The sequence below is a fragment of the Choloepus didactylus genome, chromosome 1 (genome assembly GCF_015220235.1).
Source record: "Choloepus didactylus isolate mChoDid1 chromosome 1, mChoDid1.pri, whole genome shotgun sequence".
Taxonomy (NCBI): Eukaryota; Metazoa; Chordata; class Mammalia; order Pilosa; family Megalonychidae; genus Choloepus; species Choloepus didactylus.
Genome location: NC_051307.1, coordinates 202,186,503 through 202,200,752, shown reverse-complemented (window position 1 = coordinate 202,200,752; position 14,250 = coordinate 202,186,503). Strand labels below are relative to the sequence as shown.

The 14,250-nt window shown below is 42.0% G+C and overlaps 1 protein-coding gene across 1 annotated transcript in view; it reads left to right on the top strand.

Annotated features, from left to right (window-relative positions):
• Positions 1 to 82: 82 nt before the first annotated feature.
• The window catches only part of USP4 (ubiquitin specific peptidase 4), a 47,612-nt gene continuing 33,444 nt past the window's right edge, over positions 83 to 14,250 (top strand). Inside the window, 7 exon segments of the mRNA XM_037850736.1 lie at positions 83 to 248; positions 2,122 to 2,249; positions 7,974 to 8,104; positions 10,042 to 10,056; positions 10,058 to 10,169; positions 10,774 to 10,919; positions 11,054 to 11,115. Of these exon segments, the coding sequence (XP_037706664.1) occupies positions 148 to 248; positions 2,122 to 2,249; positions 7,974 to 8,104; positions 10,042 to 10,056; positions 10,058 to 10,169; positions 10,774 to 10,919; positions 11,054 to 11,115 (695 nt within the window). The 5' untranslated portion in view covers positions 83 to 147.

Here is a 14,250-nt window from a genome sequence, read left to right as displayed (position 1 = left end):
AGGAAGAGGCGGGCAGATGTGCAGAGCCGCAGCGTGAGGTAGTTTCGAGCGCGCGCGTGCGTGCGTGCGTGCGTGCGTGGGCGTGGCTTGCAGCGCACCCTGCGCGAGGCGGATGTCCGGGCCGGCTGGGCAGGGGCCGCGGACGAGATGGCGGAAGGTGGTGGCTGCCGAGAGCGGCCGGATACGGAGACCCAGAAATCTGAGCTCGGGGCTTTGATGAGGACCACGCTCCAACGAGGGGCGCAGTGGTGAGCGCCGGGCCCACCTTTTCGCCGCAGGGCCGGGGTACGGGGCTCCGACTCTCAGGCTCCTCTTTCACGGCTTGGGTAGGGGCTAGTCGGGGGCGTCGTCTGATGACCCTGAGAAGTTGGCCTGACCCCCGACCCTCGGGAGAGGAACCCCGAGATTAGTTCTGGGAAAGCGTGGGCGGGACTGGGGCGTCTTGGCCCATTCGGAGCCTTAGGGGGCGGGTCTCGCTGGGGCAAGCGCTGCAGGACGGTAAGGAAAAGGAATGAATGTTCGCGGGGACCGTGAGGGTGGGGAGACCCGGTACCATCGAGGAGTCTCCTTGTGACCCTGGGCGAAGATATTCACGCCTCACAGCTTGTTTGCTTTTTTATAAAACTAGGGTAGCAGTCCTTAGCTCTTCGCCCTTACTGGGTTGAGGTGAGAATCAGAAGTAGATACTTTGTAAGTTGTAAACTGCGTGACAGATATCAAGGTCAGAAGCTGAACAAATGTCTGTGAGCTCCAGGGTATTGATAGCAAATGTCAAAATAATTGAGGCAGCAGCATCATTATGGTGTGGGAGAGGAAGGTAGCCACGAGCTTGGAGCTAGATAAGGAGATTAAAGTCTAGAATTTAGAGGAGTAAGGTTGAAACACTAGGTTTCTTAATAGATTTCAGTGGAAGGATTCCTGGGTTAAAGTATTGTGACCAGAGTTAGCCTTTGCATTGAAAATGATTACATTTCCCACTTTAAGAGCATGGTGGATGATAATATCCTTCATAGTGACAGAGGAATTGAGCAGGGAAGAGAAACAAACGGGTTTAAGAGTTCAGATAAGCTTTACCATGTTCATTTTAAGCTTGCCACGCTGTTGAAAGGCAGGGCAAACAGAGGTACTTTGGAAGTCTCCTGCATAGAGATGGTACGAAAAAGAATACTAGACAGAAAGCAGAGGGAGTTAGTCTATTTTAGATAGACTAAAATCACACCTAAAAAATATAAGAGGTCATTGCTCAATGGGGTTTGGAGAAAAAGGAACATTTCAGATTTTGAATAGACTATGGTACTTGTGTCAGAGTTCACCATCTGTAGTTTAGTTGGTTATAAAGTTTGAAGGTCTAGCCATGTCATTGTGTTTGTTGCCCCACAGAAGTTCATCCCTACTGTCTTTGTTGTCAAACAGCATAATATTTTCAGATTTGCTTTTCTTCCTTAAATATAAAAAGCAAAAGACTGAACCTGAAACTCACCTAATGCTTTTTGACAAGATGAACAGACACCAATTTGATATATATATATGTGCACAGACATATATATATTCCATTTAATGAGTGTCAGGGGAAGTCACAATTATTACAGTCTTACAGTTTTACTTCACTGCGGAAGTAAGAAAAGGAAATGAGCATTAGATGCTTTTACACATTTTTGGATATCTCCTTTTGTCCTCAAAGGAAAAAGTAAAGTGGGTGGTACTGTAATCCCATTTCCAGAAATAAAGATTAATGCTGTTGATATCAAGCAAAGCAGTGTAACCATAAACTGTCTACCTGGACAGGGACCTCTATGAAGATTATTATGAAATTAATGACTTAGTTGTTAAGCAAACAGGATTTTACATGTAGAAGGATTTTATTTAAATAAGCCTTTTGGAGCTCATCATTTCCTCCCATTCTTTCATTCTTTGAATAGTCATTTCACTTAGTGGACACCTGCCTCAGCCTTCTGTGACATGTGGGGCCTGGCCCTGCTCTTGCTCTTGAGAGTGTGTTTTTTTTAAATGGGGATTGTGTGTTAGCCAAGAAAAAAGGTCATAAAAAAAGATTAAGGAAGCAGACACAGAAACTTGTAACCTCAGCTTTTCTGCCATATTACATTTTTTGTCCATCTTTAGGTATCTTATTGACAGCCGGTGGTTCAAACAGTGGAAGAAGTATGTGGGCTTCGACAGCTGGGATATGTACAATGTGGGTGAACACAACCTGTTTCCTGGTCCAATAGATAACTCCGGACTCTTTTCAGGTACAAAATCTTCTTCTTTTTCTAGCCAAAATGTTTACCTCAATAGTGATCTGAAGTCATGTTTATCCGTAACATGAACATTGTGAACCTGACTTCCTTAGATGAGGAGATAAAAGCAAGGTTTGGGACTATAGTATGTCTTTGTAGACCCTCAGGGAGAAGTTAAGCTACTTATTACCTAAATAAGCTGCTTCTAACAAGAGCATGCTTCAACTTAAAAAAATTCTCTCTCTCTCTCTCTCTCTCCCTCTCTCTTTCAAATTAGCTCTGTTAGAGATTTTAGGTTAGTATACAGAATGGAAAGAAATAGAATATCATTTTGAAATTTCATATGGAATACAAATTTGGTAACCAGACTTTTCTGCATTGCCTTTTGCAATGGAGCAAATTGTAGACCTGTTGACATTCATCAAACATTCCTGTGATGGCAGTGTTTTGTCATAGCAGTACTTTGAAGAGAGGTGGAAGGCCAGTAGGTCAGCCTCCAGAGGGAACTGTGGAAAAAGTGATTCATGATTCACCTGAGCATGGTTTGCACATGTAAATGCACAGAGATGACAGAGTTAGCCTGTGCTCTGCCAAGCTTTTAGACTCACGCACAGGTAGGACAGAGGTGATCTGTTGTGTGTAGCCTGAATCAGGGCACGTGGAAGGCAGGCAGTGCATGAGGCTTGATCGAAGTCCCTAACACGAACCAGGATATTTTTAAAAATATGAAACACTTCAGCCCAAACCTTGTTTTAAAGGAGGTCTAAATGACACAATGAACAAATGTCATTTGCTTTGTTTTCTGGCATAGGTTAGATGGTGGCACTATACTGTGAAGTTGTCTGGAGCAGTTAGAAAGCATTGTATTTTGTTTACACTTTGCTCTTTCCCTCCTTATTTTGTAAAGGAGAATTTTTAAGGTTTTTAATTGTAATAATGATGATAATCATAGAGCTGAGAGGGCTTGTATGAGGTCATTTTGCATGACATTTAGCTAAAGGCAAGTTTTCCCTTCTGCGGTCCCCCAATTCGATGTCACCCCTGGCTTTGGCTTGAAACAAATGCAGTGTGTTTACAGGTGAAAAGCATGTTCTGTTCAGACTCTGGAACACTGACCTGACTATGCAGGAATGACCTATCTGGCAAATGAGGTTCACCGCCTCAGTACCTAGGCTTTCGGTCACCTGCTAATCCCAGCTTGGCTGCCTTTTGCCCAGGGTCATGGAAGGGATTCTTGGAAGTATCTGTAGGAGGAGGAAGAACATATCCTTACAGATGTAGTCTGCAAAGCACCCCTTCTCTCATTTCTACCTGTGTCCCTACTGTGTATTACATGGAATCCCTGTGCTCAGACAAAAGCTATTCTCTCATCTTTTCCCTTTATTCCCCTCTGTTGGAGAAAATCAGTCCTGTGTGATTTTTAGCATGATGCACTGGGATTGATCCCAGTTTTGAGTAAAAATGATGAACTGCATTGGAAGTTCCAGTTAATTTTTCCTGCACTTGTACTATAAAAGTCATAAGGATGACATATTTGGGAAAATTGTCACAGAGGGGAAAGAGCTTGTAGAACTAATATGTTTGGAGTTGATGAGGCTGAAAGCTGCTGGTTCTTTCCCACAATTAAAGGTTTCTTACTAAGTGTTGACACTGTGGGTGGCCAGATCTGCATGATGCTTAGTATTAGAAGTGATTAAGTGTATCCATCCAAGCAAGACAACAATAAGTGAATGACTTTTATGAGTTTTGATTTGTAAGCCAGAGAAAATTTTTTAGTTTAGTTGCCAGTTTTTTTTGCAAGCTTTTGTCTCAGTAGGACTGATAAGTACTACCCCTGGACTGTCCTGTCCTGATCAGAAAAGGCCTGGTCTGTCTGTTAATAATCGTAACAGAGCTTGCTGTTGAAAATAATTGGCTCATTAATGGAGATGGTTCCCCAAGGCTGTTGACTTCCTTTCCTTTTTCTTTGGAAATGAGAAAGGTAGAAGTGGGTCAGGTTGGAAACCTGCCCCTTATTCAGTGTCAGAGTGTAACCTAGTGAATGTAACATGGTGGGAAGGGTGGTGGGAAACCCTGGTCACCTTGTGAATGCTGCTTATATATTTTTTAGTTCCAGGTGATTTATACTGCTGTACTTTTTTCCCCTCTCTCTTTTAATTTTGAAATACTTCCAAACATGTAAGTAATTTTGGAGTACTTCCAAAAATAATACAGACCCCATACAGAGTACTCCAGCATACCCCTACCCCTTCCCATACCCAGATCCACCAGTTTTAACATTTTGCCGTATTTGCTCTATCATTCTGATTGTCTGTTGTTTTTAGCAGTCTAGTTACTTGGATGTGGGTTTATACATCGTGATCCTTGAACACTTGATTCTGCCATGAGTATTTTCTAAGAACAAGGTTATTCACTCACGTAACTACCTTAAGTGCAGTTGTCAAGTTCAAGAAATTTAACGTTCTTATAAAGCTTACAGTCTATATTCCAGTTTTTTCATAGGTCCTAATAGTGTCCCTTTGAGCCCTTTCTCCTCCCTTGCTAGATCCCATCCAGGATCATGTATTGCATTTGATTGTCATTATCTCTTTAGTTGATGTTTGTTTGTTTTTCAATTGTGGGAGCATATATAAAATTTAAATGTTCCAATTTCAAGCACTCCCAATCATACCATTCACTGGGAGTAATCACATTCACAATATTGCGGTACCCTCACTACCTTCCATTACTCAGACTTTCCCATCTCCTCAAACAGAGGTCCTTCACCTATTATCCATTAACTCCCCATTCACCCTCGCCCTCTGCCCCTGACAACCTGTACTTCACTTTCTCTTTCTGTGAGCTTGCGTATTTTCTGCTGTTTTCCTTGTAGTTACCATGAGGCTTAAATTTAACATCCTACATCTATAACAATCTCATTTGCTTTGATAACAACTTAACATCCAAAGTATATGCAAATTATGTTCCTATACCCCTCTGTCTGCTTACCTTGTCACAGATTACGTGTTTCTACATGATGAGTCCAAACCACTGATTTATCATTATATTTTGTTAATTTGCCTTTTTGATCCTGTAAGAAGTAAAAAGTGAGGTTACAAACCAAAATTACAGTGGTACTGGCATTTATATTACCATGTTGTTACCCTTACCAAAGATCTTTTATTTCTTCATATGGCTTCAGTCTATTCTCTATTTTCCTCTCCTTTCAACCTGCAGAACTCTTTTTAGCATGTCTTATAGGGCTGGTCTAGTGGCGATGAACACTTTCAGCTTTTGTTTATCTGGGAATGTCTTAATCTCTCACTCATTTTTGAAAAAATGCTTGCTAGATATAGAATTCTTGTTTGACAGTTGTTTCCTTTCAGCACTTTACATACACCACCCCACTGCCTTCTTGTCTCCATGATTTCTAATGAGAAATCAGCATTTAGTCTTATTGAGGCCCCCTTGTATGTGATGTTGCTTCTGTCTAGTGGCTTTCAGAATTCTCTCTGCAGGCCAAAGATTGCAGCAGTTTGATTATAATATGCCGTGGTATGGATCTATTTGGGTTTTTCCTGTTCAGAGTTTGTTGAGCATATTGAATGTGTATATTATGTCTTTTGTTACATTTGGGAAGTTTTTACCCATTATTTCCCTGAATATTCTCTCTGCTCCTTTCTCTCGTCTCCTTCTGGGAGTCCACGATGCACATGTTGGTATGCTTGATGATGTCCCACAGGTTCCTCAGGCTCTGTTCATTTCAGTATTTCTTCTTCCTGTTCCTCAGACTGGATGATTTCAGTTGTCTTCTCTTCAGGTCATTGATTTTTCTTCTGCCGGCTCCAATCTGCTATTGAATCCCTTAGGGAATTTTAGATTTCTGTTATTGTGGTGTCAGCTCTGTTGGGTTCCTTTTTGTAATTTCCATCTCTCTTTTGATATTCTCTTTCTGATTATCGTTTTTGTGATTTCCTTTAGTTCTTTGTCCATGTTTTCCTTTAGCTCTTTGAGCATATTTAGGACCATTTATTTAAAAGTCTGGTATATGCCCTGTCTGGTTCTCCTCACTGATGATTTCTAATGCTTTAATTTTTTCCTTTGCCTGTGCCACCTCTTCCTGTTTCTTTGTATGTTTTTCCATCTTTTGTTGAAACCTGGACATTTTGATATTTTAATAGTTATTTGTGAAATTTAGAGTCTGAGGTATCTGTTCCTTGAGCTTGTATCCAGTTAGTGTTAATGATAGGGCTTTTCTTGAATGCTAGGCACTAACAAAAAAAAAAAAAAAGAAGAAAAAAATATTTTTCCCAGTTTTTGCAGATTGATTTGTGAGAGTCCTCTCCTTCAGGTCTTATCCATATAATGAGTTTAGAGAACAGTGCCCATAGAAGCATAGGGGCCTCCCTGGTTCTTTTTGCACATGTGTCATGTGTGAAAGTTTCCTTATGATCCTGGGCACTACAGTGTGTCTACTGCCAGCAGTCCCTTGTCCCAGGCAGCCACTTGACTGCTTTCCCATAGTGTTCCGTCGGAGAGCTTGGTGAGTCGCTTTCTACACACAAGGTAAGTTTTGGGCGAGTCCCTCAGCCCACCACCAGACAGAATGGGGCAGACATACATGCTCCCAGTATGTACATGAGGGTTACTCTGCTTCTTCCAGAACCAGGACCAGAGATTCACACTGGAAGTGTGGACTGGCCTTGCACCAAGCTGGTGAGGGGAATGGAAGAGGGGCCAGCCAGGTTGCCACAAAATCCTACTGATTTTAAGTAGTCTTTTTGTTGATTCAGTCCTCTCCGTTTCTACATTGCTTTAACTGTATTCTGGATCTTTGATGGAGATGTTTCTGCTAGTTCTTGCTGTCCGTGCAAAGCTTCTGTGAGGAGACAGAGCCCTGAGGCGTCTCACTCCACCAACATGATCAGGGTGGGGCCCTTCTGTAATTTTTGCTTTCCCAATTTCATGGCTTCACTGGTGTGTGTGTGTGGGGTGGGGGGGCAGTAGCTTCCACCGTTCTGGGAGTGGGTGTTGTTCGCCACAGGCATGGTAAGGAGGTTTCATTGGTGGGGTAATTGGTCTTCCCTTGTTCTTGTACCTTAGTCTTACCTTGAGAAAGTAAATTTCAGACCATAGATGTTCAATTCTGACTCCCAGTGCATGTTGCCTCTCTGTGAGAGGGAGAGGGGAGGGGTGTGCAGGGTGGGAGATGGATGGTTGGCATTTAAATACGTTCTTCCCCCACAGGGAAGTGTCCAGCTGGGCTTTGACTTGGAATGTTTAAAACTGAGAATGCTAAGTTACTCTTGGTAAAATAAACTTAAGTTAACTTCACTGCTTCATTTGTTTGCTTTCTTAATAAAACTTTCAAAGGAAGAGTGTAGCTGTAGCCAACTTTAATGCAGTATTACTAAGCATAATATTGTGGTAAATATTCATAATTAGCAGTCTTAATTGTGGAATCTGGAAGTTCTTTGGAAATGTAAATTGGAATTTTTCTTTCACACCTCCATCCCCAATTAGAGAAGAAATGAAAGAGCCTTATAAAATGTTCAGAAAACACAGTTGAGGACAAAGGAGCTATCAGGCCTCCTTTTTGTTTTGGCCAGTGACAGAATTTTGGAATTTTGTCTGTTCTTCTAAATACTTTTCTTGTTTTTGAAAAATACGTAAGAACCGTACGTAAGTAAGTACATAAGTTGTACAACAACTTCTGGGGAGAAGCTCAGTGAGTTATGTTCTATTTTCCTTTTTCAGATCCTGAGAATCAGACCTTGAAAGAACACTTAATTGATGAACTGGACTATGTGTTGGTCCCAACTGAGGCCTGGAATAAGTTACTAAACTGGTACGGCTGTGTAGAAGGCCAGCAGCCCATTGTCAGAAAAGTGAGTGCATGAATTGTCACACCTGCTGGTCAGTTTTGCAGGTGGTCCCTGGGGGACACAGACTGGTGTTGGTTTCCTGGGGAACTAATAGATCTAAGTGGCTGATGGAGAAGTTTGAGACCTTGTTTCTGGTTCTCCTTAGGGAATTGTGATTGTGAGTGGTGGTGAATGAGACTGCTTACCCACGATGTTACAATGAGTAGCCTCCAAACATTAGAGTTGCCCAGTGGCATGAGATGTATCTTGTGGTGCTTAGAGGGCTCTTTGAGAGAAAGTCTACTTGGGGCATATGGACATAAAGTAATATACTGCTTCTTGTTTCTCTTAAAACCTTTCTGATACTATTTTTTTCCCCTGTGCTTTAGAGTCTTTGGCCACACTGTTGAGTAACTCAAAAGGCAGGCATTTATAGCCCTGTAGGTTAGCCTCTTGAGGTAAGACAGGCCCTGGGACAGAAATCCAGATTGTAACTCCCCTGGCTACAGGACTCATGAGGAGACCACTGTCCTGGCTCTCCAGTTATTTGCTAGTCCCACCAGAGGAGAAATCACAGGAGCATGTGTCTGATGATAGTTAGGCATTAGGTACCTTCTGCTGTGTGTTGTACCCCTTCATAGAAAAGAGCTGCTGTTCTGAAGCTAGACTTTTAAGAGACTCCAGGGCCAGAACTACCTTTTTGTCCAGCCTGAAACCTGGGATGCTGAGAGGGATTAGAGATCAAAAGGTTAGGGCATGCCTGTCTCCTGCAGACATCCCCTTAGTGCCCATGGTAGTGCCATGTGGTGAGTGCTCTATGAAGGGCTTTACCTTATTTTCTAATTTGGCAAACCCCGTGAGGTTTGCCTCATGATCCTCACTTAGAGGTGAACGATGACTTCTGGGTTATGCAGTGCCTGTTGTAAGCTATGGCATTATGAGCAAGCGTTGTTCCTTTTTTTCTGGTAACTATTTCTCAATTAATGAATTAATTAGTTTTTGAACTTTGGGTAAGGACATCTGGTGGCTGTCCAAGTGCTGTGTTATAGATATGAAAAGTAATTCTATACAGTTAGGCATGTATTTTAAGGGGAAGGAGCAATTGATCAGAATTGACTTGGGCTGAGTCTGAGACAAGCCCTTTCTGTTCACAGTTGACTTCCCAGATGCCCTGGTGTGGCTGCCCTCCTTTCAAATCAGAGGAAATGGTCTTCTCTATGATTCCATCAAGGGAGCAGGGTGACCTTGGTTGGTCCTAATGAGTGGGAAAGACTTTTAAATTTTAAACTCCTAGGACAGACACCAGTGGCTTTTTTATTTTTTTATTCAGTTTTATTGAGATATATTCACATACCATATAATCATCCATGGTATACAATCAGCTGTTCACAGTACCATCATATAGTTGTGCATTCATCACCTCAATCTATTTTTGAACATTTTTCTTACACCAGAAAAAATCAGAATAAGAATAAAAAATAAAACTAAAAAAGAACACCCAAATCATCCCCCCGTCCCACCCTATTTTTCATTTAGTTTTGGTCCCCATTTTTCTACTCATCCTTCCACATGCTAGATAAAGGGAGTGCGATCTACAAGGTTTTCACAGTCACACTGTCACCCCTTGTAATCTACATTGTTATATAATCGTCTTCAAGAGTCAAGGCTACTGGGTTGGAATTTGGTAGTTTCAGGTATTTACTTCTAGCTATTCCAATACATTAAAACCTAAAAAGTGTTATGTATATAGTGCGTAAGAATGTCCACCAGAGTGACCTCTCAACTCCATTTGAAATTTCTCAGCCATCAGTGGCTTTTTAAATTTGTAGTCTGATCCCCAATCACTTAAGGAAACCGGTTATCATGTGGTTTTCTTCCTCTCACCGTTGATTTGGCATATTGTCTTCCAAGACTGCTCTGGCATGGAACCACTGCTCATTCACCCATGCCTCTTTTTGCAGGTTGTGGAGCATGGCCCTGTTTGTTAAGCACTGCAAGGTGGAGGTGTATTTGCTAGAACTGAAGCTCTGTGAGAACAGTGACCCGACCAATGTGCTGAGTTGCCATTTCAGCAAGGCAGACACCATTGGTGAGCTAAGGGGCTGGGGTCCTAGGTGTCTGGTGAGAGAGCGTGGGGGTTCGTGGTGGGAGGGAAGCTGGGACAACCTCTTCAAATCCATTACCTAGATAATCTTGGATTGTGGTTCCCAGACCTGACCTGAGAGCTTGTTAGGGAATTCTGGTAGAAAGCTAAGCCTGGGAATCATGTTTTTTAGTACACTGGGTGTGATCCCTGCCCATTTGATATATGATTCTAAATAGAAGATGAGAAATATAAAGTCAAAGAGGTTAAAGTAACTTATTAAACGTCTCAGTGAAAAAGTGGCAGAGCTGATATTTGAAATCACATCTGTCTTTAACTTCAGAGATACATTTTCTCACTTTCCCCTGTTGCTTCTGTGGTAAATGGGACCCACATCATCAGAGAAAGAGAAGCACAGAGAGAGTTTCCAGATGTGTGAGTACAAGAAGGTGCCCATGGAAGATGACTGGCCTTAGGAGTCCTTGAGGGGCTGAAGTCAGTCAGAACTCTTGGTTCAGAGTACCCTGTGAGCATCTGATAAAGAATGATGAGCATTGGCTCATCATGGCTGTCTGTACAAGTCCTGAGTGATGTTTCTGCCTATCCCCAGCAACCATTGAGAAGGAGATGCGGAAGCTGTTCAACATCCCTGCAGAGCGTGAGACAAGACTGTGGAACAAATATATGAGCAACACCTATGAGCAGTTGAGCAAACTGGACAACACTGTCCAGGATGCTGGACTATACCAGGGTCAGGTAGGAGGATCCAGGCCATGTCCCAGCAGGCAGCTCTTCCCAGGGTGTGTGGCTCCGTACTTTTTGTTTCTAAGCACGGCAGAGGTGTGGCAGCTTGTGTGGACTTTACTCATTTGGATTACTCTTTCCCTCAGGTGCTAGTAATTGAGCCCCAAAACGAGGATGGCACATGGCCCAGACAGACTGTACATTCAAAGTAAGTGAATTTTCTCCCGTATGGCTGGGCTCATGGGTGTAAAAGAGACACTCTTTCCCAAGGCAGTTACTTGTGCTGTGAAAAACCGTTTGGAATCAGATAATAGAAAAACAAAACGTACTCAGTCTCGTATCTAGAGTTCATAATTCTGGATGTAGGTCTTAGTCTTCAGTATGTAGGATACTGCTGGGTTGCCATCTAAGGGACAGTGAGCCTCTCCTTGTTGAAAATGAGAAAAGAGGGAAGAGAAGGGAATAGCATCTGGGAATGCTGCTCTGCCAAGGGGCAGCTTTGTTTTTCTGTATTAGAGTTAGAGGCTTGGATGGAAAAGAAGAGGGGCTCAGGCATGGGTTCTCAGAAGACTTAATGGTAGTAGTTTGAGCCCATGTCACTCAGTACCCAGCAACCTGTTACTTTATTTTTGCCCTTGGAGCTTGCTAAGGGAATAAACTCTTTTACTAAGAATAATAGTAAAAGACTATTCGTGGACTCTAGGCTGGAATTATGCATTATGTCCTCAGGAGAGAAAAGAAATAAGCAGTGAATTTTTCTTAATGTTGTAGAATGTAGAAATTGTGTCTCTGTTCTCATAGTTGTTGGGATAATGTTGGACTCTGCTCTCCTCCCTCAGTCAGGCCTTAGACAGAGACCATAATAAAATAGTGGGTTCACAGCTCTTTTGAGAACCATGGAAGCTATGCACCTTCTCTTGAGAAACATCTAAAAAGATGCAAAACATTTTGTATACAAGTTTGGAGGTTTCACAGACCCCTGTGAAGCCTGCCACGAACTTCAAGTTAAGAAACCTTGCTCCCAAGTTCTTGACAAGATGACAAACTACTTGTGGTAGATAGAATAATGCCCCTCTAAAGATGTCCATGTCCTCATCCCTGGAACCTGTGAATGTATCTTACATGGCAAAAGGGACTTTGTAGATGTGAATAAATTAAGGATCTTAAGATGGGGTGATTTTCCTGAATTATCCAGGAAGGCCCAGTATAATCACAAGGGTCCTTGTGAAAGAGAGAGGCAGGAGAGTCAGAGAAGTGAGGGCAGAAACAGAATGGTGCAGTGTGAGAAAGACTCAACCAGGCATGAGCTGGGGAATGCAGGCATCCTCCAGAATCCCCTGAAGCCTCCACAAAGGCACACAGCTTGCTAACACTTGGATTTTAGCCCAGGGAGGGCCATTTTGGACTTCCGACTTCCAGCACTGTAAGATGATAAATTTATGTTATTTTAAGTCACTAAGTTTGTGTCAGTGGAACTGTTGGCATAGATGTCCTTAAGATTTTTCACACAGAGCTCCTCTTTGAACACCTCTTCGAAGAAGTCGTCTAACAAGAAGATAAATCCAGGGGGCATGCAGTAAGATGCGTATGGTGTGAGGAGGGAGTGCACACAGCTAGTGAAGTGCTCTGTTGATCAGAAAAGTAAGGACCTCATGACTTGGAAGTAGGCAGTGATTTCTTACACGGGACACAGCACTGCTAACCATAGAAGAAGAAATAGATCGAGTGGATGACTGGCAAATTAAGAACTTCTGTTGCATCAAAGAGTAAAAGGAAGCCACAGGGTGGGAGAAGATGTTTGCAATACGTATATCTGACATATGACTTGTATCCAGAATTTCAAAGAAACTGCTAAAAGTCAGTAAGAAAGTGTAAGACAACCTCCAGTAGAAAATGGGGTATAAAACTTGGACACTTCACAGAAGAGGATCTCTAGATGCTTGCAAACATATGGAGACGTGCTCAACTTTAGTAGTCATCTGGAAACTGCAAATTAAAACCATGGTGTATTGCTACTACACACTCAGCAGAATGGCTAAATGAATAAGACAAAGTGTTTTGTAGAGGATGTGGAGCGGTCAGAATTGTTAGACCCTGCTGAATGGGGGGTGTTTTAAATTGGTACAACTATTTTATATACAACATAAATTTTCCCATCTCAGCCACTCCCAAGCATGCCATTCAGTGGAATTAATCACATTCACAATGTTGTGGTACCCTCACCGCCTTCCATTCCTAAAATTTCCCGTCTTCCCAAACAGAAACTCTACACTTACTATGCATAAACTCTCCATTCCCCCTACTCCCACCCCCCTAGCCCCCCCCCCCCACCTCTGGCACCCTGAACTCTAGTTTCTGTCTCTCTGAGCTTCCATGTTCTCTGATATTTTCATTGTAGTTAGCATGGGGCCAAAATTTAACATGCTAAATCTGTAACAATCTTGTGTGCTTTGATACCAACCTAACCTTCATAGTATACATAAACTAAGTTCCTGTGCCCTTCTACCCCCCCCCACACCTTTATGTAGTTCTTGTCACAAATTACATGTATCTACATTCTGAGTCCAAACCACTGATTCATCATTACATTTTATGCATTTGCCTTTTCGAACTTGTAAGGAGTAAAAAGTAGAGTTGTGAACAAAGAAATACAATTGTGCTGGCATTTTAATTTACCTCTGTCATTACCATTACCAGAGATCTTTATTTCTTCAGGCAGCTTTGATCTATTGTCTGTTGACCCTTTCTTTCCTTTCAACCTGCAGAACTCTATTTAATATATCTTGTAGTGTTGGTCTAGTGATTATAAACTCTCTCAGCTTTTATTGATCTGGGACCATCTTAAATCTCTCTGTCAATTTTTTTTTTCAAATTTATATGGCACTTCCTACTTTTTCAAAGCATTTTCATGTACATTATTTCAGTCACCCCACACAACAATAGTCTGGTTAACAACATTAAAGCAGAAACCAGAAGGAACAGGCTCAAGATCAAATAGCAGGTAGGGGGACAAGTGTGGTTAGAACCCAGATTGTATGATTGGTCCAACATTTGTTATTAAGTTACTAAAATACCTTTCCTAATCCTCTTGTCACCTTCTTTGATTTCTTAATCTCCATGTTCAGGGTGCTTGTCAGTTAACAAGTGTAGATATTGATTTCAAAAGAAAACAAACACAAATTCTTCTTTGATGAGTATATATAGTTACAAAAATAAATATGGCACTTGTTTATTGCTTCTTTATGGATGTCTTTCCCAGATGAAAAGGCTCTGTTGGGGAACAGTTCAACAACCTGTTGTTTCTAGAAACACATAATACTCCAAAGTTATAGCAGGGCCTTCA